The 26,996-nt window shown below is 43.4% G+C and overlaps 2 protein-coding genes, 1 long non-coding RNA gene and 1 pseudogene across 6 annotated transcripts; 1 reads left to right on the forward strand and 3 right to left on the reverse strand.

The window, feature by feature from the left end:
- Nucleotides 1-2,727: 2,727 nt before the first annotated feature.
- IQCF2 (IQ motif containing F2) lies at nucleotides 2,728-4,243 on the reverse strand. 2 transcript variants are annotated; one of them, XM_081525323.1, is made up of 3 exons: nucleotides 4,194-4,243; nucleotides 3,929-4,011; nucleotides 2,728-3,172 (listed from the first exon to the last, which is right to left on the reverse strand). In XM_081525323.1, exons 2-3 carry the CDS (start codon nucleotides 3,962-3,964, stop codon nucleotides 2,789-2,791), a joined length of 420 nt encoding a protein of 139 aa, XP_081381449.1. In that variant the 5' UTR covers nucleotides 3,965-4,011; nucleotides 4,194-4,243; the 3' UTR covers nucleotides 2,728-2,788. The 2 variants fall into 2 exon arrangements, with proteins under 2 accessions (XP_081381449.1, XP_081381448.1); XM_081525322.1 differs by having other exon boundaries at nucleotides 3,929-4,015.
- LOC145519989 (uncharacterized) lies at nucleotides 2,881-17,731 on the forward strand. Its single transcript, XR_014064105.1, has 2 exons — nucleotides 2,881-3,393; nucleotides 14,730-17,731. It is a non-coding gene; the product is annotated as an uncharacterized LOC145519989 (long non-coding RNA).
- Nucleotides 4,242-9,059, reverse strand: LOC145520833 (small ribosomal subunit protein eS7 pseudogene; annotated as a pseudogene).
- Nucleotides 4,379-23,502, reverse strand: IQCF3 (IQ motif containing F3). 3 transcript variants are annotated; one of them, XM_081525318.1, is made up of 5 exons: nucleotides 23,431-23,502; nucleotides 23,217-23,264; nucleotides 14,021-14,107; nucleotides 12,508-12,949; nucleotides 4,379-4,635 (listed from the first exon to the last, which is right to left on the reverse strand). In XM_081525318.1, exons 1-4 carry the CDS (start codon nucleotides 23,446-23,448, stop codon nucleotides 12,512-12,514), a joined length of 591 nt encoding a protein of 196 aa, XP_081381444.1. In that variant the 5' UTR covers nucleotides 23,449-23,502; the 3' UTR covers nucleotides 4,379-4,635; nucleotides 12,508-12,511. The 3 variants fall into 3 exon arrangements, with proteins under 3 accessions (XP_081381444.1, XP_081381443.1, XP_081381445.1); XM_081525317.1 differs by lacking the exon at nucleotides 4,379-4,635 and having other exon boundaries at nucleotides 12,497-12,949; XM_081525319.1 differs by lacking the exons at nucleotides 4,379-4,635; nucleotides 12,508-12,949; nucleotides 14,021-14,107 and adding an exon at nucleotides 21,820-22,274.
- Between the last annotated feature and the right edge of the window lie 3,494 nt (nucleotides 23,503-26,996).

Genomic DNA, 26,996 nt, shown 5'->3' on the forward strand with positions numbered 1-26,996 from the left:
TCTGATAACATTCATACAATGGAACACCACTCAGCAATTAAAACAAACGAGTACACACAATACCAGAGAGAAGTCTCAGACACATTATGCTAAATGAAAGGAAGCCAGACTCAAATATTATTCCTTTTATGATGTTCTGGAAAAGGCAAAACAATAGGTACAGAGTACAGATCAGTAGTTACTAGAGTCTGTTGGAGAATAGTGGGCGAGTACAAAGGGGCACAGCAGAATCCTACTTTATGTATCTAGAAGCTCAGTTATTGGATACATATATATTCTATCAAGGAATTATTGTGACTGTTATGATATGTTAAGATATGATAATACTGACGTTATATTTTTTACAAAGGTCTCCTATTAAAGACATATATTAAAGTACTTATGGATTGAGTGGTATGATTTTTGTTGTTTGCCTTTAAAAATTATTTTAACAAGAAGGGAGTAGCTGACTCTGCAGCCTGATGTAGAGAGAATGCATAAGGACAGAGAAATGACCATTGGATTTGGTCAGCTGGAATGCTGGTGATGTTGATCAGGGCAGTCTCAGTGAAGTGAGTGGAGCATAAGCCTGATTGGAATGGGTTGAAGAGAAAATAGTGGGAATGGAAATGGAAACAGTGATGGCATGTTTTGCTATTAGGAGAAACAGAGAACTGGAAAGAAATTGAGATGGCATTTTTAACAGATGGAAGAGGTAGACATTGATACTTTGGACAATAGGGTTATGAATGCAGGATCAAACACCTCGAGATGCCAGCAGGATAGTGGAGGGGTTAGCTTTTGATGGGATCAAAGACCCTTCATTTATTTCAACTGGAGGGAAGGCAGCAAGTGTGGTCCAGATGGAGCTGTGTGGAGAACAAGGTGGTAGGAAGATGGGGGTCCAGTCTGTTCCCATTTTGTCAGTTAAGTATGTGGTAACATATATCATCATTTTGGAGTTCAAGGGGAGAAGTAGAATTGAGCATTTGGAGAGGAGGTACTATGAATTATTCAATTCAGAAAAAAAGAAATGCAAACACACTAGAGAAATTTAATGGGAAATCTGTCCAGCAGAGATCTGTAGTCATGAATATGAACTAGGACCATGCGTCATGGTTGAATGCGAGCTGAGTGTCGTGTTACTCTTCTGCGGGCACAGAGCAGGTAGATGATTAAGTTCATTCCACACAACTTTGCAGAGATAGGTTCAAAGGAAGTCAAGTTGTTCAGGGGAGAGATTACAATAATTAAATATAGAAGCTGAACTGGATAAAGATAGATACAAGGGCTTGTCAGGTGTGATGACTATAAAAAATGGTAGAGTAAATGGATTGGAAGATCTTATCACATCTGAAGAAACATTCTATTAGTGATATTTGAAAGGTGAACTGGAAGAAGAAAAGAAAATAAAAAAGAATGGAATGGAAAAGCAATTTGGGCAATAGTACAATTATTGGTAATGGTAAGGTCTAGGGATTCCCTGGTGGCTCAGATGGTAAAGCATCTGCCCACGATGCGGGAGACCCGGGTTTGATCCCTGGGTTGGGAAGATCCCCTGGAGAAGGAAATAGCGAGCCACGCTATTCAATGGAATAGCCACTAGCCATATGTGGTTGCTGCTGCTGCTGCTGCTAAGTCGCTTCAGTTGTGTCCGACTCTGTGTGACTCCATAGATGGCAGCCCACCAGGCCCCCCCATCCCTGGGATTCTCCAGGCAAGAACACTGGGGTGGGTTGCCATTTCCTTCTCCAATGCAGGAAAGTGAAAAGTGAAAGTGAAGTCGCTCAGTCGTGTCCAACTCTTAGCGACCCCATGGACTGCAGCCTACCAGGCTCCTCCATCCATGGGATTTTCCAGGCAAAAGTACTGGAGTGGGGTGCCATTGCCTTTTCCACCATATGTGGTTATTTAAGCTTAAATTAATTTAAATAAAGTTTAAAACTCAATTCTTTAGTTGCACCAGGCACATTACAAGTCCTTTACAACCATGTGTGGCTAGTGGCTACCACACTGAATAGCACTGACACAGAACATTTCCATCATCACAGAAATTTCTATTGAGTAGCACTGGATTAGTATCACCATGGGAGTGAGAATGGAGACAAGAGTAGGGATGGGGTAAAATCAGCGGGAGCCCTGTTTGTTGTACAGCCCTCAGGGAGAGGAGTTCTGGTAAGGGAATTGTGAAGACGGAGTTGAAGTGTCATGAACTCCTGTTTTCTACCAGTCCCCAGGGTCATCCTCTGCTCATCAGCATGCCCAGTCTCATCTACACTAAGGCTGGCCTCCTGTCCTTCACCTGGGGCTGCACTACACTCCTCCCAGAAGGGTCAGCCACACGTTGGCCTTTTCACTAGGTGATTGCCAAAGACACCTTGTCTAAGGCATCTGAGACCCCCCTAACCCCAGGAGGACAGAGAAAAGCCTCAGTGTCCGTTCTCATGTGCAAAGGTACCCAGAGTCTTCAGAAAGATGCAGCTTACCTGATTCTCAGATTTCCAGTGAGAAGAAAGGAATGGGGTTGGGAATGCGAGCTGGGACTTCTGACTCTGTTATATATATAGGTAGACTAGGACCTCAGTTTCTGTTTTGACAACTAAGTGCGTGGCATATGGAACTGTCAGTCCAGAACAGGGTTCGTGGGCACAAAGGGAGAACCTCACTGAAGTTCTTTCCCAGGGAGAAGAGGAGGCAGCATGGCTAAGTCCTAAAATTTCCATTAGCAGAGGGGAAACCATGAGACAATTTATGTCAGGTTAGACCTTTACTATGGGACAGGAGACACAGTGCCCCTTCTTGCCATTCCTTAGGGGTTAATGATCTCAATGTGAAACTGCAGGTGAGTGGCTGTGACTACACAGTGGCCCCGGAGGAGGGCACAGGTCTGGCAGTTGTGGCATTGCCAGTGGTACTGAATGACATAGATGGCACTGAGCACCTGGCAGTATCGCCAGTGGACCCGCCACATACGAACCAAAGACTGGAGCTTGACCACTGCCCTCTCTCTGTATGCACAGGCAATCAGGGCTGCCCTCCGCTTCTTCTGCAGCAGCCTGTCCATCGTCAGTCTCCACCAGCGCTGAATGATCCAAGTCCTTAGGGCTGCATGCAACAATGTCCGGCGCACCAGGGTGCCACGCCACCAGGCCTGGATCTTCTCGGCTGCTCTTACTCTTTCTTTACTAATTTTCTAGGCAGAGATAAGAGAGATCACTCAGAGAACTGCCTGCCACCAACTTGTAGGATATTTCTGGAACGGGCCTGGTTCTCTTAATATCCCTACTTTGGAGAGTTCAGGGGAGATAGCAGGACACTGATCAAGAGGCCCTAGGTGCCGAGTTCTTCTCTGCCAATAAGGACACATCACCTTGCCCTCAGAGTCACAGCATCCTCCTCCTGACTACCTCTCAGGTGCATGGATCAAGGGAAAAACCATTAGTAACTAGAAGCAAGCATTAGGGGTATGAGGGACTTTGTTAGTCATATTCTACCCCATCAGTGCTTATTGAGTTTTGGAGGTTTGGTTTCATAATGCTTTTGCCTGGTATTCTCTGCTAATTCTAGTCCTATTGATTGATTGCTTTCTGCCACAACAGTGTATTTCAATATGGTGGTTGGTTTCTAACACCCTCATCATATATTCTACTCCCAGCTTCTACATATTGAGAACATTCTTTCTAATTCAGGGTCTTCACATTCTCATCTCCCAGCTCATGCGTTTCTTGATGCCTTTCCTTTTCTCCATTCACTCGTCATGTCACAGTCAAACCCAGACCCAGAGAGCTCATGTTGAGAAAGGAGTGGAGGGAAAATGAGCCAATGTTGAGTTGACTCCTGACTATCTTAAACTCTAAGATAATTGTGGCCTAAGAGGCACAATTCCACATCCTCATGACACTGACATAAATGTCCTGGATATCTATACTTATACAGAGATTTTACCTACCTTACTTTTCTTCTTCTGCTCTTTCATCTTCATCATAGTTATTTCTTCGTAATCCTCAATGACAATTTGAATTAAATGGCCATCTTTCTGTCATCAGAAATAAATGGGAAATGAATAGGAGAGTGAAAACTACTGTTTCTCTCTATGGCTCTGCACAAAAGCTACCTACTGCCTCAGCATCCCCCCTTTTCCCCAAACCCATAAAGTCTTGGGTGAGTCCCATCCACCCTCAAGCCTGCGTAGAGTATCTGAACACATCTCTTACACAAAATTGAACCCCCATGGCTTGTCTCTTGATGGTTCCTTCATTTATCTACTTCCCAAGGTCTGGCACAAGTCATATGAGGGGGAAAGCCCTGAGTTAACAATTGCTTTATGACATGAGGATTAGGATATCTGCACATAGGTTGAGTCTTCCTCAGAAACAAGATCCATGGGAACTTGTATTACCTGTCCACTTCCCTTCTGTCAGAAACGTATCAGAGCTCAGAGTGGAAAGATAGGGCATTTGTGTACCATTCCTCCAGTGAGGCCCATCCACATCCTCTCTTAAAACTAGTCACACAGGAGGGCAAGAGGGACCATGGCAGTACAGCTCCATTCAGCTCTCTTGTGTCTCCTCAGACTTAGCACTTCCTGTCTTCCCTGGATTCAGGTTTTAGTACCTCAGTGCACCATAGGAAATTAGAAAGAGAGACCAGATGGATCTAGAAAGCAGTAGAATAAACACAACAATTCAAAATTAATTAAATAGGAAACAAAAATGAGTGGTGCAAGGTAGATTTTGAAGGTGATATTTTTCAAATTGGAGCTTCCCTGGTGACTCAGTGGTAAAGAATCTGCCTGCCAATGCAGGAGACTTAAGAGAGGCAGGTTCGACCCCTGGGTTGGGAAGATCCCCTGGAGGAGGGCACAGTAACCCACTCTAGTATTCTTGCGTGCTAAATCCCACGGACAGAGGAGCCTGGTGGGCTACAGTCGCAAAGAGTCAGACATGACTGAAGGGACTGAGCACACCGACACAGAGTATATATGTCAGTGTCAAACTCTCTTTATCCTCCCCCTCATTGCCTCGTAACCATAAGTTTGTTTTCTACATCCATGACTCTACTTCTATTTTGTAAATAAGTTAATTCGTACCTTTTTTAAAAAAAGATTTCACATGTAAGTGATATCATATGATATTTGTCTTTCTGTGTCTGACTTACTTCATATAATATGACAATCTCCAGGTCTATATCCATGTTGCTGCAAATGGCATTATTTTGTTCTTTTTTTATGGCTGAGTAATAGTACATTGTAGAAATGTATGATACCTTCTTTACTCATTCCTCTGTTGATGGACACTTAGGTTGCTCCATCTCCTGGCTACTGTAAACAGTGCTTCAGGGAACACTGGGGCGTGTGTATCTTTTTGAATTAAAGTTTTCTCCGAGTATATACCTAGGAGTGGGATTGCTGGGTCATATGGTAGTTCTATTTTCAGTTTTTTAAGGAACCTCCATACTGTTTTCCACAGTGGCTGTATCAAATTACATTCCCAACAACAGTGCAAGAGGGTTCCCTTTTCTTCACACCCTTGCCAGCATTTATTGTTTGTAGATTTTTTGATGAAGGCCATTCTGAAGGTATGAAGTGATACCTCATTGTAGTTTTGATTTGCATTCTTTAATAATTAGTGATACTGAGCATTTTTTCATGTGCTTTTTGGCCATCTGTATGTCTTCTTTGGAGAAATGTCTTTTGTAAATTTTCTGCTCAGTTTTTGATTGGGTTGTTTGTTTTTTGATATTAAGCTTCATGAGCTGTTTGTATATTTTGGAAAGTAATCCCTTGTCAGTTTCTTTCCTTGCAAATATTTTCTTACATTCTGAAGGTTGTCTTTTTGTTTTGCTTATGGTTTCCTTTGCTGTACAAAAGATTTTAAGTTTAATTAGACTTCATTTATTTTTGTTTTTATTTTCATCACTATAGGAAATGAATAAAAAAAGAATCTTGCTGCAAATCATGTCAAGGAGCATTCTATGTTTTCCTCTAAGAATTTTATATTGTCCAGCCTTACATTTAGATCTTTAACCTATTTTGAGTTTATTTTTGTGTGTGGTGTTAGGGAGTGTTGTAGTTTCATTCTTTTACATGCAGTTGTCCAGTTTTCCCAGCACCATTTACTGAAGGGACTCTTTTTATTCATTGTGTATTCTTGCCTCCTTTGTCATAGGTTATGTGACCACAGGAGTGACAGTTAATCTCCGGACTTTCTATCTTGTTCTATTGATCTATATTTCTGTTTTTTGCCAGTACCATGTTGTTTTGATTACTGTAGCTTTGTAGTATGTCTGAAGTCAGAAAGCCTGATTCCTCCAGCTTCACTTTTCTTTCTCAGGATTGCTTTGCTGGGATTTCCCTGGTGTCCAGTGGTTAAGAATTCACCTGCCAATGCAGGGGACACTGATTCAATCCCTGGTCCAGGAAGATTCCACAAGCCACAGGTCAACAAAGCCCATGCGTCACAACCACTATGTCTGCCCTCTAGAGCCTGAAAGCTGCAACTGCTGAGCCTGAGTGCCCTAGAGCCCATGCTTGTGCCCTAGAGTGTGTGCTCCACAACAAGAGAAGCCATGGCAATAAGAAACCCATGCACCACAACTAGAAAGTAGCCCTTGCTCACCACAAGTAGAGAAAGTCCGCAAGCAGTGATGAAGACCCAGTGTAGCCAAAAATAAACAAATAAGTATTTTAAAAATCAGCTGCTCAAAAATGTATTTATTTATTATAATAAATAGAGCTGGCACGCTGACTCTAGAGTGGGCAGGCTTCAGTAGTTATAACGTGTGGACTCAGTATTTGTGGTTTGCAGGCTCTATAGCGTGTGAGCTTCAGTAGTTATGGTTCATGGGCTTTAGAGCACAGGCTCAATAATTGTGGCACATAGGCTTAGTTGCCCCATGGCATGTGGAATCTTCCCAGACCAGGGATCGAACCCATGTCCCGAGCATTGGCAGCGGATTCCTAACCACTGAACCATTGGGGAATTCACCCATGAGCTTCTTACAGACACCAGAAAATGTTTCAACTTTGTGTTCCACATTGTTCTGCTGTGTTTTATCCAAATGAACCTTTATGAGCCAGCTGCCATTCAGCTTCTTGCAGATTCTCTTGCCTGTAATCTCACTTGGGCAAACCAAATCTTCCAGGATAACATCATGCACGGTTGTCAGACTGCAGCTCCTGGGATGCTTTTGCTTATTTTTTTGTATGGCTTTTTCGAGTTGGCTTAGGCAGAATTCTCCTCTGAGCAACAGACGATGTGTTTCCTGCTGAAATTCTCCAAGTCCCGCAGTAGCCAGACCTGGAATTTTTGGAAATATTTCATTTGAGGAATAAGTTCAGTTCAGTTCACTTCAGTCGCTCAGTCGTGTCTGACTCTTTGCAATCCCATGAATCGCAGCACGCCAGGCTTCCCTGTCCATCACCAACTCCTGGAGTCTACCCAAACCCATGTCCATTGAGTTGGTGATGCCATCCAGTCATCTCATCCTCTGTCATCCCCTTCTCCTCCTGCCCTCAATCTTTCCCAGCATCAGGGTCTTTTCCAATGAGCCAGCTCTTCGCATCAGGTGGCCAAAGTATTGGAGTTTCAGCTTCAACATCAGTCCTTCCAATGAACACCCAGGACTGATCTCCTTTAGGATGGACTGCTTGGATATCCTTGCAGTCCAAAGGACTCTCAAGAGTCTTATCCAATACCACAGTTCAAAAGCATCAATTCTTCGGCGCTCAGCTTTCTTCACCGTCCAACTCTTACATCCATACGTGACCACTGGAAAAACCATAGGCTTGTCTAGACAGATCTTTGTTGGCAAAGTAATGTCTATGCTTTTCAATGTGCTATCTAAGTTGGTCATAACTTTCCTTCCAAGGAATAAGTGTCTTTTAATTTCATGGCTGCAATCACCATCTGCAGTGATTTGGGAGCCCAAAGAAATAAAGTCAGCCACCGTTTCCACTGTTTCCCCATCTATTTGCCATGAAGTGATGGGACCAGATGCCATGATCTTAGTTTTCTGAATGTTGAGCTTTAAGCCAACTTTTCCACTCTGCTCTTTCACTTTCATCAAGAGGCTCTTTAGTTCTTCTTCACTTTCTGCCAGAAGGGTGGTGTCATCTGCATATCTGAGGTTATTGATATTTCTCCCGGCAATCTTGATTCCAGCTTGTGTTTCTTCCAGCCCAGCATTTCTCATGATGTACTCTGCATATAAGTTAAATAAGCAGGGTGACAATATACAGCCTTGACGTACTCCTTTTCCTATTTGGAACCAGTCTGTTGTTCCATGTCCAGTTCTAACTGTTGCTTCCTGACCTACATACAGGTTTCTCAAGAGGCAGGTCAGGTGGTCTGGTATTCCCATCTCTTGAAGAATTTTCCACAATTTATTGTGATCCACACAGTCAAAGGCTTTGGCATAGTCAATAAAGCAGAAATAGATGTTTTTCTGGAACTCTCTTGCTTTTTCAATGATCCATCGGATATTGGCAATTTGATCTCTGCTTCCTCTGCTTTTTCTAAAACCAGTTTGAACATCTGGAAGTTCACGGTTCATGTATTGCTGAAGCCTGGCTTGGAGAATTTTGAGCATTACTTTACTAGCGTGTGAGATGAGTGCAATTGTGCAGTAGTTTGAGCATTCTTTGGCATTGCCTTTCTTTGGGATTGGAATGAAAACTGACCTTTTCCAGTCCTATGGCCACTGCTGAGTTTTCCAAATTTGCTGACATATTGAGTGCAGCACTTTCACAGCATTATCTTTCTGGATTTGAAATAGCTCAACTGGAATTCCATCACCTCCACTAGCTTTGTTCGTAGTGATGCTTTCTAAGGCCCACTTGACTTCACATTCCAGGATGTCTGGCTCTAGGTGAGTGATCACACCATAAGAACAAAGATTAAAAGAGCTTTTTGACCACCACTAACTTAAGTGGCCTTGGCAGCTGTGATGTTCAACTCCCGCAGCTGGGTTTTCAGGTCTGAGTTCATCTCCAACTCCAGGATGGTGTAGAAGATTTCAGACTGGAACTTGTCCAGCTTCTCACCATTGGGCTTCATGATCTTTGCACTGGAAATGAACATGGCTTTGATCTTGCCAATGTGGCTAACACTGTTTTCCGCCAACACTTGGAAGCCTAGGGAGAGGCCTAGGCTTCAGGAGAGCTTGTTAAATCCAGGAGGCAGAGGGGAAGAGGCAGGAATAGCGTGAGTGGAGAAACAAGAAGAACCACAGAGAAATGGTAGAAGCCTAGAGAGTCCTACGAAGCACTCTCGTAATTTCTTAAGTGATAAGAGCACGAGGAATATCTTTTGTTCTAATATTTGGTCTTTGAACTGGATTTTGATACAGAGTTCCTGAAATTCTTATGATTTCCTGGGTGTTAGAAGTGTCCTTTGTTCTAATGTGGTGACTCTGGGAGAGATCATGGATGGACTAATGATGAGGCTGGTCATCAAAAAGATCAATGCAGGATTAAAACACAGAATTTTTAGTTTAAACCCCTTTTCTTGAGAAGGGAAAGGCCAGAAATAAGGTTCTCCCAAAGTGTCAAATATAAAGCATTTTTTATGAGCAGTAAAGGAGACACATAGGAGAAGACTCATAGGAGGCAGAAACTGACCTTTCCCATTCAGAAGGGTAAGAATTGTAGATTTTTCTACTATAGTGGTATTCCCTAAATAAGTTGCCACAGCATTACTTGGAAATTTGTTAGAAATACTCATTCTTGGGAACATGATATACTGAGCCAGAAATGATGAGTGGGGTCCACAATCTGCTTTAATTAAACCTTCCATGTCATTGGGACCATTGATGAAATTTGAAAAACATTGCCCTGACAATTTCCCTGTAGACCCATGATAGGATCTCTTCATGGTAAGACTATCCACTTTCTTTAGAAGGTAGTGCTCAGAGGTTATTCTTGAGTGAAGGCTGACAGACACATGCTTTGCCTAAGCAGAGTAGAGGGCAAGAGAAGGACCTGACCAGTTCTTCTATTCCTCAGGCAGCTGTTTCATGAATGGCTGATGATTGGCCATGGCTTCCTCCTGCTGACAAGTTGAACTAGGCAAATCATAACACTCCACTTCTGGCTCTCAGGTGACCAATCCATGATTAGATTCACTCTCAGATCATTCAAATTCTGGGTGAGGTAACAAGAGAAAAGCACTGAGATGGGGGCGTACTGGGTTTATTTGATATTAGCAAAGCCACAAGGAAGGGCACTGAGAGAGTGAGGTGGGAAAGGCCATGCTGTGCAAGCTTATGTAGCCCAAGGCAGGTGGGGGGAATTTTGGAATTCAGTTCAGTCGCTCAGTCGTGTCCAACTCTTTGTGACCCCATGGACTGCAGCATGCTAGGCTTCCCTGTCCATCACCAACTCCCAGAGTTTACTCAAACTCATGTCCATTGAGTCAGTGATGCCATCCAACCATTTCATCCTCTGTCTTCCCCTTCTCCTCCCGCCTTCAATCTTTCCCAGCATCAGGGTCTTTTCAAATGAGTCAGCTCTTTGCATCAGGTGGCCAAAGTATTGGAGTTTCAGCTTCAGCAGTAGTCCTTCCAATGCATATTTAGGACTGATTTCCTTTAGGATAGATTGGTTGGATCTCCCTGAAGTCCAAGGGACTCTCAAGAGTCTTCTCCAACACCACAGTTCAAAAGCATGAATTCTTCAGCACTCAGCTTTCTTTATAGTCCAACTCTCACATCCATACATGACTACTAGAAAAGTCATAGCTTTGACTAGATGGACCTTTGTTAACAAAGTAATGTCTCTGCTTTTAAATATGCTGGCTAGGTTGGTCATAACTTTCCTTCCAAGGAGCAAGCATCTTTTAATTTCATGGCTGCAGTCACCATCTGCAGTGATTTGGGAGCCCAAAAAAATAAAGTCTGTCACTGTTTCCACTGTTTCCCCATCTATTTCCCATGAAGTGATGGGACCAGATACCATGATCTTAGTTTTCTTAATGTTGAGTTTGAAGCCAACTTTTTCACTCTCCTCTTTCACTTTCATCAAGAGGCTCTTTAGTTCTTCTTCACTATCTGCCATAAGTGTGATGTCATCTGTATATCTTAGGTTACTGATATTTCTCCCAGCAATCTTGATTCCAGCTTTTGGAATTGGTCTAAATTAAATGGGAATGCTCTTGGGTTAGAAGAATTAACAGTTGAAATGGTCATGCTACCCAAAGCAATCTGCAGATTTAACACAATCCCTATCAAATTATTCACAACATTTATCACAAAACTTAAACAAAAATCCTAAAATTTATATGGAACCCAGAAAGACCCAGAATTGGCAAAGCAATCCTGAGGAAAAAGAACAAAGCAGGAGACTTGGCCCTTCCAGACTTCAGACAATACTACAAAGCTACAGTAATCAAAACAACATGGCACAAAAACATACCTATAGATCAACGGGACAGAATAGAGAACCCAGGAATAAACCCATACACCAATGGCCAATTAATCTTCAATAGGGGCTTCTCTGATAGTCCAGTGGTTAAGAATCCACCCTGAAATTCAGGAGACAGTGGTTTGATCCCTGGTCTCCACATGTTGTGGAGCAACTAAGCCTGTGCACCACAACTACTGAGTCTGAGCTCTACAGCCCAGCAGCTGCAATACTGCAGCCTGTGTGCCTAGACCCGAGCTCCACAGTAAGAGAGACCACCACAGTGAGAAGTCTGCACACCACAACCAGAGAGTAGACCCCGCTTGCTACAACTAGAGAAGGCCCGTGCACAACAAAGACCCAGTGCAGCTAAAAATAAAATAAATCTTTAAAAAAATCTTCAACAAAGGAGACAAGAATATATAATGGGGAAAAGACATCTATTCAGCAAGTGGTGTTGGGAAAGTTGGACAACCCCATGTAAATCAATGGTTATGAGAGGGTAACAGGTAGGAAGGCAAGAAGTCCCCAAGTGGCAGGAGGAAATTAACTGAAAGTGACAGACATTTTTTCCTTCTCTACAAAAAATTTAAAGAGACACCTGGTTCTGCCTTGAGTTAACCAATGTGTTTTTCTTATGGAAATGTTTCTCTTAAGCTATGTTAATGAAACTATGTATTTGCTTAGGAATCTGCCTGCTGAACGCTGAAGAATTGATGCTTTTGAACTGTGGTGTTAGAGAAGAATCTTTAGAGTCCCTTGGACTGCAAAGGGATCCAACCAGTCCATCCTAAAGGAAATCAGTCCTGAATGTGCATTGGAAAGACTGATGTTGAAGCTGAAATTCCAATACTTTGGTCACCTGATGCAAAGAGCTGACTCATTTGAAAAGACCCTGATGCTGGGAAAGATTGAAGGCAGGAGGAGAAGGGGACGACAGAAGATGAGATGGTTGGATGGCATCACCGACTCAATGGACATGAGTTTGAGTAAACTCCAGGAGCTGGTGATGGACAAGGAGGCCTGGCATGCTGCAGTCCATGGGGTCACAAAGACTGAGCGACTAAACTGAACTGAAATGAACTGAAGCTTGTCTGACAGAGACCTTGTGACAAAGTGTTGGAGCCGACCTGATCAGTTCTTTATTGGGAAGGGGATGCAGTCCGTAATCCGACAGATGTGTGATCCCAGAAAGATCTCAAGCTCAAGTCCTAGCTGGCTTGCTGTGAGGTCATAACGGCCCTGGAAAAAGCCATGGGCCTGGCAGTTATGCCAGCGCCAGTAGACTTGGATGATGCGGGCAGCTTGGAGCAAACGGCAGTAACAAAGACGGGTGTGCCACATGCGAACCCAGGATTGTAGCTTGATCACTGCCCATTTTTCCCGAGTATAATTCTCCAGCACAGACAGTCGCTTCTTCTCCAAGAGCTCTCCCAGCCTCTGCCTCCACCAGTACTGAATGATGCATGCTCTGAGAGCCGCATGCAGTAGTGTCCTGCGCACCAGGGTGCCCCGCCACCAGGCCTGGATCTTTATAGTTTTCTGCTCTTCACCTTCCTTTTTAGGGAGGGCCTGCAAGGAAAAAGAAGGGACACTCAGAAAATGTTTTCAACCCACCTCAGCTCTGGTATGAGCCAGGAAGGGGTCCTGATACTTCGTCAACAATGGTCAGTTCCTCAGTAGTTCCTGAGCACTGAGTAGGCCACTGGCTGGAGCCAGAAGACCAGACAAGTTCCCTATCTCTGCCACTCTTGATTAACAGACATATCACAGCTGAACTTGGAGTCTCAGAGTCCTCATATGTTGCTTGGGGGCACACCTGCCCTAGCTGTCATCTGGTTCCTTGGGCTTGTTTGGCCAGTCTAGAACAAGAACACCACGATCTATGAGTCAAAGGGTTATTCTGTGGCACCTGGGCCTGATACCTACCTGGGAAGCATATCATTTCCCTTTAGACCACATCCACAGGCTGAAGAAGGGGCATCCTTTGCTCTCCTTTCATGCCTGACACCAGCTCCAACGCAAAACCTGCTGGCTTCTCTGTCAAATCACGGGATTAGATGTTTGCCTGTCCTACACAGTTTGGAGCCTTGCTCATTTATTCCTCACTTTCACTTCTTTTGGTTCTCACATCTTGAACTTCAGTTAACACATATACATACACTCATGTAAACATACACACACTCCCACACAATTCTAGACTTGGGTTTCCCTATAGTTGACTATGTATCCCCCAGACACAGCCCTCACCACCCCGCTCCCCAACTTGGCATAGCCTGGGGTTCCCACTTTTCAGGGTTTCTTCTCCCTGTGATCCAAATCTCCATGTCTCAGTCACCCACCTTTTCAGACCTAGAAGGAACTAGGACAAAAGGACAACCGAGGATGAGTCAATTTCTATTCATTCCAACTCTGGACAGGACAACCACTCATCCTGATTGGACTGGGACACTCTCAGTTTATGACTCTTGTTCCTGAGCAATAATCCCTAGCACTATCTTTCACTAGACTTGGCTTAGGGTGACAAATTCCCTGATCATCCCATGCTATGGGCCACAGAGAAGACAACTGTCACTCCTGGGTGACTTTAGACACATTGCAGGTTGGGGTCTCCCTGAACTTTGAGGGGCTCTGTTGACTTACTTTTGGTTTAGAGGGTGAAGTTGGAGGTTTTTCTGTCTTTTCCTTTTTTACTTTCATGTTCATCAATGCAGTTTTATCAACATTTTCCTGTAATCAGAGTTAAAAGGGGAAAGATAAGGGTAGGTTGTTCTCTGCAAATTCTATGCTGAGTCCACCACATGTTCCACCTCCTGCCTTGCCCAGAGACCCCAGATATAGGACTTAAATCCTTAACAACTGTGGAAATTCACCTTCCCCTGCCTGCAACTTTGGGTAGACTTGACTCTCTCTCTTATACAACATCGAATGCCCATGACTTGGGAATATTGGTTCAAATCCCTCAGGTCTGGGCAGATGGTTCTATCAATGTCAGGTCTGTACTTTTCCTTGAGGTCTATACAAGTTGTATGTAGCAGTTGTTCATTTCTATTGTTGTGTAGTATACCATTGTATGAATGTACTATGATTTATTTAGTCATTCACCCATTTGGGTTGTTTCCAAGTTTTTAGCTATTATCTAACTAGGAAATTTTGTAGAAGCTTTTGTTTGAACATATGTTTTCAGTTCTCTTGGCTATATATCTAGGTGCTGGGTTATTCATAATTCCATAATTGACTTTCTGAGAGACTACAAAACTGTTTTCCACAGTAGTTACTCCATTTTATATTTCCATGAGCAATGTGTGAGAGATCTAGTTTTTCTAATTGTCATTCATCTCTTATATTGCAGATACTGTTGTATTGCAGAGATGGAGCCAATAGCATTTCATGGTGGACTGATGTGGAAGGGAATGAATGGAGGAAAGTAAAAGTGAGTATTCAGAGAAGATTCCTTTAAATCAAGCAGACTGGGTGTACGGTCAAGGGAGGCAATCTTGTTTTTTTTGGCAGCACCTTGTGGTATGTGGGATCTTAGTTCCCTAACCAGGGATTGAACTTGTGCCCCCTGCAGTGGAAGTGCAGATTCTTAGCAACTGGACCACCAGGGAAGTCCCTAATTTTGGTCATTTTTGCCAACAGTCTCTCATTGAGTACTTTTGATGAGTATTGTTTCTATGGAGTTGGGGGTAAGGAAAGCCCAATTGGAGTGAATTTAGGAGAGAATGGGAACAATAGAAGGGGAGGGAGTGACAATATATTTTGCTTTGAGGAGATGTAAAACCTGGAATAGGAGTAGTCAAGCATGGACTTTTTAATTATGGGGGATAGTTTGTAGGCTGATGGGAATGACTTGGTGAAAAGGTGGAAACTGATTCAGGGAAATGAAATTACAGGATGACATCATTGCAAAGGTAAGAGGTGACAGTGAACAAAAGATAAAAAAAGAGTACAAGAAGAGCAAAGTGGAGGGGGTAGCCTCAGATAGGGCAAAGACAGTTCATTTCAACTCACGGAAGGCAAAAAGTGTGGTGCAAATGATGCTGAGATGGAGGATGAGATGATAGTAAAATGGGTTCCAGCCTGCTGCTGCTTCCTCCGTTAAGGGTGTGGTAATACCATCGTTTGAGGTTAAGAAGAAAAGAGGGAGAACTGACCATTTGAAGAGACAGGAAATAATGTAAAATCTTCAGGTCAGGAAGCAAGATTATAACCTATTTACGAAACCAAAATAGAGTCACAGAAGTAGAAAACAAACGTGGTTACCAAAGGGTAACGGAGTGAGGGATAAATTAGGAGATCAGGATTGACATATACACATTAGTATACATAAAACAGATGAACCTACTGTATAGCACAGAGAACTCTGTTCAATATTCTATAATGACCTATATGTGAAAAGAATCTAAAAAGAGTGGATATATGTATATGTATAACTGATTCACCTTGCTGTACAGCAGAAACCATTACAACATTGTAAATCAAGTATGATCCATCAGAGGGCAGACAGAATGAAAACCATAATCACAGAAAACTAACCAAACTGATCACATGGATCACAGCCTTGTCTACTGAGTGAAACTATGAGCCATGCCGTGTAGGGCCAAAGCTAGGGCAGGTGATGGAATTCCAGTTGAGCTATTTCAAATCCTCAAAGACGATGCAGTGAAAGTGCTGCACTCAATGTGTCAGCAAATTTGGAAAACTCAGCGGTGGCCACAGGACTGGAAAAGGTCCAGTTTTCATTCCAATCCCAAAGAAGGGCAATGCCAAAGAATGTTCAAACTACCTCACAATTGTACTCATTTCACATGCTAGCAAGGTCATGCTCAAAAGCCTCCAAGCTAAGCTTCAACAGTACATGAACCGTGAACTTCCAGATGTTCAAGCTGGATTTAGAAAAGGCAGAGGAACCAGAGATCAAATTGCCAACATCTGCTGGATCATCAAAAAAGCAAGAGAATTCTAGAAGAACACGTACTTCTGCTTCAGTGACTATGCTAAAGCCTTCAACTCTGTGGATCACAACAAACTGGAAAATTTTTAAAGAGATGGGAATACCAGACCACTTTACCTGCCTCCTAAGAAACCTGTATGTAAGAAGCAATAGTTAGAACTAGACATGGAACAACAGACTGGTTCAAAATTGGGAAAAGAGTACACGAAGGTTGTATATTGTCACCCTGCTTATTTAACTTCTATGCAGAGTGAAATGCCAGGTGGGATGAAGCACAAGCTGGAATCAAGATTGCTGGGAGAAATATCAATAACCTCAGATATGAAGATGATACCATCCTTATGGCAGAAAGCAGACAGGAACTAAAGAGTCTCTTGATGAAGGTGAAAGAGAGTAAAAAAGCTGGCTTAAACTCAACATTCAGAAAACTAAGATCATGGCATCTGGTCCCATCACTTCATGGGAAATAGATGGGGAAACAGTGGAAACAGTGACAGACTTTATTTTCTTGGGCTCCAAAATCACTGTGGATAGTGGCTATAGCCACAAAATTTAAAGACACTTGCTCCTGGGAAGAAAAGCTATGACAAACCTAGTCAGCATGTTAAAAAGCAGAGACATTACTTTTCCATGAAAGGTCTGTCTAGTCAAAGCTATGATTTTTCCAGTCATCATGTATGGATGTTGAGAGTTGGACCATAAAGAAGGCTGAGCACCAAAGAATTGATGCTTTCAAGCTGTGGTGTTGGAGAAGACTCTTGAGAGTCCCTTGGACTGCAAGGAGATCCAACCAGTCCATCCTAAAGAAAATCAGTCCTGAATAGTCACTGGAAGGACTGATGCTGAAGCTGAAACTCCAATACTTTGGCCACCTGATGTGAAGAGCTGGCTCATTGGAAAAAACCCTAATGTTGGTAAAGACAGAAGGCACAAGAAGGGGATGACAGAGGATGAGATGGTTGGATGGCATCACTGACTCAATAGGCATGAGTTTGAACAAGCTCTGGGAGATGAAGGACAGGGAAGCCTGGTGTGCTGCAGTCTGTGGGGTCACAAAGAGTCAGACATGACTGAGGAACTGAACAACAACAACAACAAATCATGTATACTCCAACAGAATTATTTTAAAAAGAGGTAAGCTTATAGAGAAGTACCTGATCATAGTTTTCTGACTTCTGCTTTGAAGGATAGAAGGCAAGACTCAGAGACCATGGTGACTGAAATTATTATTGCTGTGATTTTGAGTGATGACAAGTGTCACCAAACAGGATTCTATGGGGCTTTCCCAGGACAGATCCCCTCCATGTCCTCTGCTGGCCTCTTACTTATGGAAAAATAAAAAAACTTTAGTCAAAGAATAAATTTAATCAGAAAAATGAAAAAAATGCAAAAACAAAGACAAGCAGTCACACAAGACAATATAATACTAGTTTAGCCCTTAAACAAAGTCAAAGACCTTTAGTTCCTCCTTAAGGGCTATAGATAATGTTCTGAGCCATATCCTTTGAGTTGTTTTACAGATACTGAAAACCCCACCAAGTGGAAGAAGTTAACTGCATGCTGCATAAGCATGTAGACCCCAGACAGTTGAAACCAAAAGGTTCATGATGTTTACTCCCAGTTTCTCACTACCAACCAGTCAATAGTATCCATGATCTGATCATGTATGTCACAACCCTCTCCTCGGCATATAGCCCCTTCTTCTTTTCCTTATATTGTCTACAAACAAAATCTAAAGAGTGAGGAATTGGTTCTTTGGGACATGAGTCCACCTTCTTCCCAGGACTGCCAACTTCCTCAATAAAGCTATCTTTCTTTTTATGCAACACTTGTCTCTCCATATTGGATTCTTAAATGACAAGCAGCTGAACCTAAGTTTGGTAACACAAGCACTAGGGAAATGTCAGCCAAGTGTGGTGAGCATTTGTTACCACCAAGATAAATACAGAGATTAAGAGTAACCATTTAGAAACTTTTAAAGCAATTTGACAAGACTGGGAGCTGACTGTGGTTCAGATCATGAACTCCTTATTGCCAAATTCAGACTGAAATTGAAGAAAGTGGAGAAAACCACTAGACCATTCAGGTATGACCTTAATCAAATTCTTTATGACTATACAGTGGAAGTGAGAAATAGATTTAAGGGACTAGATCTGATAGAGTGCCTGATGAACTATGGACGGAGGTTCATGACATTGTACAGGAAACAGGAATCAAGACCATCCCCAAGAAAAAGAAATGCAAAAAAGCAAAATGGCTGTCTGAGGAGGCCTTACAAATAGCTGTGAAAAGAAGGGAAGCGAAAAGCAAAAGAGAAAAGGAAAGATATACCTATTTGAAAGCAGAGTTCCAAAGAATAGCAAGGAGAGATAAGAAAGCCTTCCTCAGGGATCAATGCAAAGAAGTAGAGGAAAACAATAGAATAAGAAAGACTAGAGATCTCTTCAAGGAAATTAGAGATACCAAGGGAACATTTCATGCAAAGATGGGCTCAATAAAGGAGAGAAATGGTAGGGACCTAACAGAAGCAGAAGAAATTAAGAAGAGGTGGCAAGAATACACAGAAGAACTGTACAAAAAAGATGTTCACGACCCAGATAATCACGGTGGTGTGATCACTCACCTAGAGCCAGACATCCTGAAATGGGAAGTCAAGTGGGCCTTAGGGAAGCATCACTACGAACAAAGCTAGTGGAGGTGATGGAATTCCAGTTGAGCTATTTCAAATCCTCAAAGGTGATGCTGTGAAAGTGCTGCACTCAATATGTCAGCAAATTTGGAAAACTCAGCAGTGGCCATAGGACTGGAAAAGGTCAGTTTTCATTCTAATCCCAAAGAAAGGCAATGCCAAAGAATGCTCAAACTACTGCACAATTGCACTCATCTCACACGCTAGAAAAGTAATGCTCAAAATTCTCCAAGCCAGGCTTCAGCAATACGTGAACCATGAACTTCCAGATGTTCAAGCTGATTTTAGAAAAGGCAGAGGAACCAGAGATCAAATTGCCAACATCCATTGGATCATCGAAAAAGCAAGAGAGTTCCAGAAAAACATCTATTTCTGCTTTATTGACTATGCCAAAGCCTTTGACTGTGTGGATCACAATAAACTGTGGAAAATTCTTCAAGAGATGGGAATACCAGACCACCTGACCTGCCTCTTGAGAAACCTGTATGTAGGTCAGGAAGCAATAGTTAGAACTGGACATGGAACAACAGACTGGTTCCAAATAGGAAAAGGAGTATGTCAAGGCTGTATATTGTCACCCTGCTTATTTAACTTATATGCAGAGTACATCATGAGAAACGGTGGGCTGGAGGAAGCACAAGCTGGAATCAAGATTGCCGGGAGAAATATCAATAACCTCAGATATGCAGATGACACCACCCTTATGGCAGAAAGTGAAGAAGAACTAAAGAGCCTATTGATGAAAGTGAAAGAGCAGAGTGGAAAAGTTGGCTTAAAGCTCAACATTCAGAAAACTAAGATCATGGCATCTGGTCCCATCACTTCATGGCAAATAACTGGGGAAACAGTGGAAACGGTGGCTGACTTTATTTCTTCGGGCTCCCAAATCACTGCAGATGGTGACTGCAGCCATGAAATTAAAAGACGCTTACTCCTTGGAAGGAAAGTTATGACCAACTTAGACAGCATATTTAAAAGCAGAGACATTACTTTGTCAACAAAGGTCCATTTAGTCAAGCCTATGGTTTTTCCAGTGGTCATGTATGGATGTGGAGAAGGCAGTGGCAACCCACTCCAGTACTCTTGCCTGGAAAATCCCATGGATGGAGGAGCCTGGTAGGCTGCAGTGCATGGGGTCGTGAAGAGTTGGACACAACTGAGTGAATTCACTTTCACTTTTCACCTTCATGCACTGGAGAGGGAAACAGCAACCCACTCCAGTGTTCTTGCCTGGAGAATCTCAGGGACGGGGGAGCCTGGTGGGCTGCCGTCTATGGGGTCACACAGAGTCGGACACGACTGAAGCGACTTAGCAGCAGCATGTATGGATGTGAGAGTTGAACTGTAAAGAAAACTGAGTGCCAAAGAATTGATGCTTTTGAACTGTGGTGTTGGAGAAGACTCTTGAGAGTCCCTTGGACTGCAAGGAGATCCAACCAGTCCATCCTAAAGGAGATCAGTCCTGGGTGTTCATTGGAAGGACTGATGTTGAAGCTGAAACTCCAATACTTTGGCCACCTGATGCGAAGAGCTGACTCATTGGAAAAGACCCTGATGCTGGGAAAGATTGAGGGCAGGAGGAGAAGGGGATGACAGAGGATGAGATGGCTGGATGGCATCACTGACTCAATGGACATGGGTTTGGGCAGACTCCTGGAGTTGGTGATGGACAGGGAGGCCTGGCGTGCTGCAGTTCATGGGGTCGCAAAGAGTCAGACACAACTGAACCGAACTGAACTGAAAGCAATTTGAAATATTAATTTAATGTATATTCTAATAATTAAAAACAAGCCTTGTATTCTATATGCTTTTCCATTTATTTTCATCAAAATTTGATTGTTTTACAAAATAATTGGCCTATGATGGATTGAACATTTAAAAAAAATGGTCCTTCCCCATAGACAGCCTCAGAAACAACAGTCTTTAGTGCAATCACAGGAGTGAACGACTAAGCTGGGGTGGAAGTCAAAATCACAGGAGGTGAGAGGCAAGAAGTATGGGGGCATCATCCAGTCAATGTTGAAGTCACTAAGAATGGTGTCATACATAGAGTGGAGGTGTTTGATATCAGTGGGAGCCTTATTTGTTTTAGCACCCTTGAGAAGCTTGCAATGATTGGGGAGGGTGGTGGCAGTGCTGAGGTTCCTTAAGATCATGGTATCTGCTATTTCCCAAAGAAAATAGCATCCAGATACAACAAAGACCCCATAATGTTCTGCAACTAAGACCCAACACATCCAAATAAATCAATTTTAAAAAGAAAATAGAATCCAAATTAGCATGCAGCTTGCAAAACCTTGTGTCCAGTCATCACTCAGGCCAGCCTCCTGTGGTTTCTCTGGGCTGCTCTGTTCCCAGGAGAGCCAGCCAAGTGCCTGACTTCTGTCTGGGGCTTGCCAAACACAAAGCCAATGGGTGCAATGCTCGCTGGGTCCCAATGGCAGGCTGAGAATGTGTAGTATGTCTTCATTCTCATATGAGAAGGAAACCCAGAGTCTTCAGAAATACAAAGGTCAATGCCTCCCAATTGCGAGTTTAGGAGACAAGACTGATGATGGAGATGTGGAATGGGACACGTGGCTCTGCATATATGAGGTCACCCTCAGGCAGCAGTTTCTGATTTGGATAGAGTGGCACATGGCTACTGTGGGTCCAAACAGGGGCCACAAGCACTGAGGGGCGGGAGTGGGGGGTAGGAGGGAGAGACACCTATATTGAAGTATTCCCTGAGTAGAAGAGGGCAGGGCCTAAATCTTTGGGGTCCCCATCCTGAGAGAGTCACTGAAACACACAAAACATGGTCAGACATTTATTGGGGTGGTGGAGCCAGTTCTCCACCCTATAGTATTCTCTTAGATTGACAGGATTTCAATATGGAACTCTGGCTGGTTGAAAGCACTTCCATATTGTGCCTGTGAAACATCACTGGTCTGAAAGGTGAAGCAGCTCTTTGGAGCTTGTAGTATGCATACAGCGTTGCACACTTGGCAGTAACGTTGATGGCACTGCCACATGCGAACCCAGGACTGGAGCTTGACTGCCGCCTGCTCCTGGATTGTATAGATCTTCAGTGAGATCTGCCGTCGGATATACAACTTCCTCCACAGGACTGTTCTCCACCAGTACTGAATTATCCAGGCCCTGAGGGCGGCTGCCAGCAGGGTCCTACGCACCAGGGTTCCACGCCACCAGGCCTGGATCTTCCCAGCCGCCCTCATCCTTGCTATCTGACGTTGTTTTGCAAGAAGCAACTAACCAAGCAAAGCAGAAGACTCCCAGTGAATTTGTCACCATCAACCACAGCTATGGTGTCTGCCACAAAGGACCTCTGATTGTTTCTCTTAACAATCAGCCTTTTCCCTGGTGGTTCTGAGGACCCAGGAACCTTGGATAGGGTTCTGGCTCTACCTCTGTCTTGTCTATGCCCACAAACACATCTGCTTAACCTCTGAGTCACAGTGTCTTTGTCTATATAAAATGAGGATATGCTTGCCCTGTGGTCTTCACAGGTTCATGGAATCAGTTGAAACACTTTCTGATGTGAGGAACCAAAGGGTCCTCATGAGGATTAAACTCTGAATTTGTAGCTTGCATCTCAGCCCAGATTCCAGCCTGTGATGCTACCTCCTGATGCCTTACACCATCACAGCCCCCTCGTAGCTTCCTCCACCTCATTTCTTTTGACTCCCACTCCTCTTTCCTGGTGGCTCAGATGGCAAAGAATCTGTCTAATATATGGGAGACTGGCTTGGATCCCTGTGTTTGGAAGATCCCCTGAAGAATGGAATGGCAACCCACTCCAGTATTCTTACCTGGAGAATCCCACAGACAGAGGAGACTGGAGGGCTACAGTCCATGGGGTTGCAAAGAGTCGAATACGGCTGAGCAACTAACACTTCCACTATCTCTCAATCACTCTCATATCCTTCTAGGCCCAGGATGCCCTTTCTCCAGCTCTCCAGTTTTCACTGTGCTGTGTCTCACCTTCCATATGGCCTGTCAGTATCCTGATTCCTTGCTTCTCTCCTGTCTCTCTCCCTCCCTCATCCAGAATATGGAGGGAATATACCAGGACAGGAAGGCACTACTGAGATGATTCCTGTGAGACTAGAGATGAAGCCTTTACTTCCAGGGACCCTGGGGTCAGAAGGCCAATGGTCTGAGGTTCCCGCATGCTCCTGGGCCCCACCTACCTTCCTTTTCCTCTCTTTCTCTAGATCATCATTATCTGGTTCAGACTTCTGCAATCAGAACATAGGGAGAGAGCATGAGTGAGGAACAGTCTCTGTGCAAAGTTCCCAAAGCCCCAGCTCCCTGTTCTTTTCCAGGGTCCTTGAAGTCATCTAGTGCTTCCCTCAGCCATGGGGCAACTCCCCACCCTTGGGGAAGGGAGTGTCTAAGTCTTACACAGCATTTACTGCCCATGGTTTTGGGGCAGTGGTTCAGGTGTTCATATCCCTCTCTGGTCGCTGCTCCATTGGTCTTGGCAGAGGCAAGAAGGATGGTAGATGAGGAGATAGCTGTGATGTCACAAGGGCAACTATGACCCAAGGACCATGTTGCCTTCTCCAGGCTCAAACTTGTTGGATAAAGTGGAAACACCTGCATTTCCCTCCTGCTAGGGATGCACTAGGGTCTTTGGTAGAACCACATCCTCTGAGAGTATGTCTTGTCCCAAGAATGATCTCTGGTGTGGTCCACCCACAAGATCATCCTGTCCTCAGTTACTGAGCAGAGCAGCTCACATAATGCAGAGGAAGGTGCAGAGGCTCAGGTCGCTCTCCACACCCTCCCATTTTCTCTGCAATGGTGCCCTTCTTCAGCAGGTGTGAAAGTCCCTCTTCTAATGGGGAAGAGTGTGGGTATGGATGGTGAGCAGAAGGGGCCAAGGAAGGTTTGGGATGGATGCACCTCAGTCAATTTCTGCTCCCTCTCTCCAGCTGCTGTCCTTCTATAGCTGTTGAGTTTCACTTAGCAGGCCAATGTTACATTCCTTATAACAAAAGAAGCCCTTTCATCCTGTCTGAAATATAGTGGGCAGGAGGAATTTCCCAAATGATCATTACCTAGGAGACAGGTAATATCTCAGACTCCTCCTGTAGTGGCAGTAGTCATTTAAAGTTAATTAGGTATTCAGGCTTGCTTCAAAAGCCATCAGTCTTCTGACTGTTTCCACAGTCACTTCCCAGCCATGTTCACACTCTCTCCAGATCTCAGTTAACGGGCTGACATGGCCTCTTCATTTCAAAGTATTATCTATCAACTTTCCACCAAAGAAGATGATTTAGTTTTTCTGCCTCATTCCAAACAACCCCACATTTTCCTCCCCTCATTTTCCCTATGAGGTTATTTGCAACTTAGGTCCGATCATGACTTAGTGTTTACATTATCATGACAAGAAAGTGCTACTGACAGCCATACCATGAAGTATACTCTTGATTCCCTTTCTCTTCCCACGCAGCTTCATAGAAACTCTTTTTATTATGAAAATGTTTATATATATATTGATAACAGTGACTCTATATGTACTCATGACTCAGAATAATCTGTTTTTATCCTCTGAATTAATTTCTAAGTGACCTCCAAGGATTCTCTACAACAGACAATGCTGCAAGGAGCATCTTCCTATCGCTCTGCAGCTGTGGGAGGCATTCTCCAGGGTTACACATAGGGTGGCTTGCTGAGTCATAGAACAGGTGGCTCGTCCACACCACAAAATCCTGACAAACTGCTCTCCACAGTGGCAGATCCAATCTAACTTCTGTCAATCACTAATTTTTCTTAAGCTGAAAGATGCAAAGTGGTGTCACCTTCCTGTTTTACTTTGCATTTCTCTGACTAGAGACTTGTGTGAGACAGTCTGTGAGACTTCTGAGAGACACAGTGTGACTCAAGCGTAAGTATCTGGGTTCCAGTCTTGATATAGATTCTTTCTGGCTGTGTGAACTTGAGGCAGGAGATGGCTCCAGGCTGAGCAGCTGAAGTTTGTCCCCTGTGGACAGATACTCCCAAGATGAAGATAATAGCAGGAGCCAAGAGAGGAGCTGAGCCCTGCCTAGACAAAAGATAAAGAGACCACATCTTTCTCATTCTCGAGGTCAAAGAGATCTTTCTGACTACACATGAGCAGAAAGGCTTCTTGGGGGCCAGAAAGGGAGGAGGCGCCACCCCATAGTAGATGATGTCAACCTATCCTTGGCCTCTTCACTAGAATCCATCCTGGCTAAGAGATGCACGCACACACATGGGAGGATCCCGAGTTAAACCAAATACAGACTCAGAGCCAGGCAAGAGCAAGAGGACTGGCTAGAAGAAACCTGTAAGAAAGGCCCCATATAAGTGATTCAAACTACCATGAGGATAGGACTCTTTCTGAGCCTGCCTTTGTGATTCGATTCACTTGTACTTCTTCCTTCTAATAAACATTTCACTTGTTTCACTACTTTCTGTGGAAATTTCTTCATGGAAATTCACCTTCTACAAAGCCGACAGGCCAGGGCCTTGTCACTGGCCACTAGCTTTTAATACTTATACAAACCTTATTAGTCAGATCATAGAGCAATCCTCTAATTTTTCAATATTTTCTACATTATCTTCCAACTCTGTCTTTTCTTTTTTTTTTTTTTTTTTTATAAATTTATTTATTTTAGTTGGGGGCCAATCACTTCACAACATTGCAATAGTTTTTGCCATACATTGACATGAATCTGCCATGGGTTTACATGTGTTCCCCCTCCTGGACCCCCCACCCACCTCCCTCCCCATCCCATCCTTCTGGATCATCCCATTGCCCCGGCCCTGAGCCCTTGTCTCATGCATCGAACATGGAATGGTGTTCTGTTTCACATATGATAATATACATGTTTCAATGCTATTCTGTGTTACTTTTTAGAAGACTTTTTCCATTTTTTTAAGAGTCAACTTTCAGGAGCTCTTTCTTGTTCTTTGAATATTCTTTTAATGGCACACCATTCTTTTTTTAAAATTAATTAATTTTAATTTGAGGCTAATTACTTTGCAATATTGTGGTTTTTGCCATACATCGACATGAATCAGCCATGGGTATACATGTGTCCCACCATCCTGAACCCCCTGCCACCTCCCTCTCCACCCCATCCCTCTGGGTTGTCCCAGAGCACCAGCTTTGTGTTCTGCTTCATGCATCAAACTTGCACTGGTCATCTGTTTTACATACGATAATATACATGTTTCAATGCTTTTCTCTCATCATCCCACTCTCACCTTCTCCCACATGGTCCAAAAGTCTGTTCTGTACATTTGTGTCTCTTTTGCTGTCTTGCATATAGGGTCGTTGTTCCCATCTTTCTAAATTCCATATATATGCATTAATATACTGTGTTGGTGTTTCTCTCTCTGGCTTGCTTCACTCTGTATAACAGGTTCCAGTTTCATCCACCTCATTAGAACCGACTCAAATGCATTCTTTTTTATAGCTGAGTAATATTCCATTGTGTATATGTATCACAACTTCCTTATCCATTCGTCTGCCAATGGACATCTAGGTTGCTTCCATGTCCTAGCTATTGCAAACAGTGCTGCAATGAACGTTGGGGTACATGTGTCTCTTTCAATTCTGGTTTCCTTGGTGTGTATGCCCAGCAGTGGGATTGCTGGGTCATATGGCAGTTCTATTTCCAGTTTTTTAAGGAATTTCCACACTGTTCTCCATAGTGGCTGTACTAGTTTGCATTCCCACCAACAGTGTAAGAAGGTTTCCTTCTCTCCACACCCTCTCCAGCATTTATTGTTTGTAGACTTTTTGATGGAAGCCATTCTGACCGGCGTGAGATGGTACCTCATTGTGGTTTTGATTTGCATTTCTCTGATAATGAGTGATGTTGAGCATCTTTTCACATGTTTGTTAGTCATCTGTATGTCTTCTTTGGAGAAATGTCTGTTTAGTTCTTTGGCCCATTTTTTGATTGGTTCGTTTATTTTTACGGTATTGAGCT

This window comes from Giraffa tippelskirchi, chromosome 9 (genome assembly GCF_054371585.1).
Source record: "Giraffa tippelskirchi isolate mGirTip1 chromosome 9, T2T-mGirTip1v1.2.pri, whole genome shotgun sequence".
NCBI classification, from domain to species: domain Eukaryota; kingdom Metazoa; phylum Chordata; class Mammalia; order Artiodactyla; family Giraffidae; genus Giraffa; species Giraffa tippelskirchi.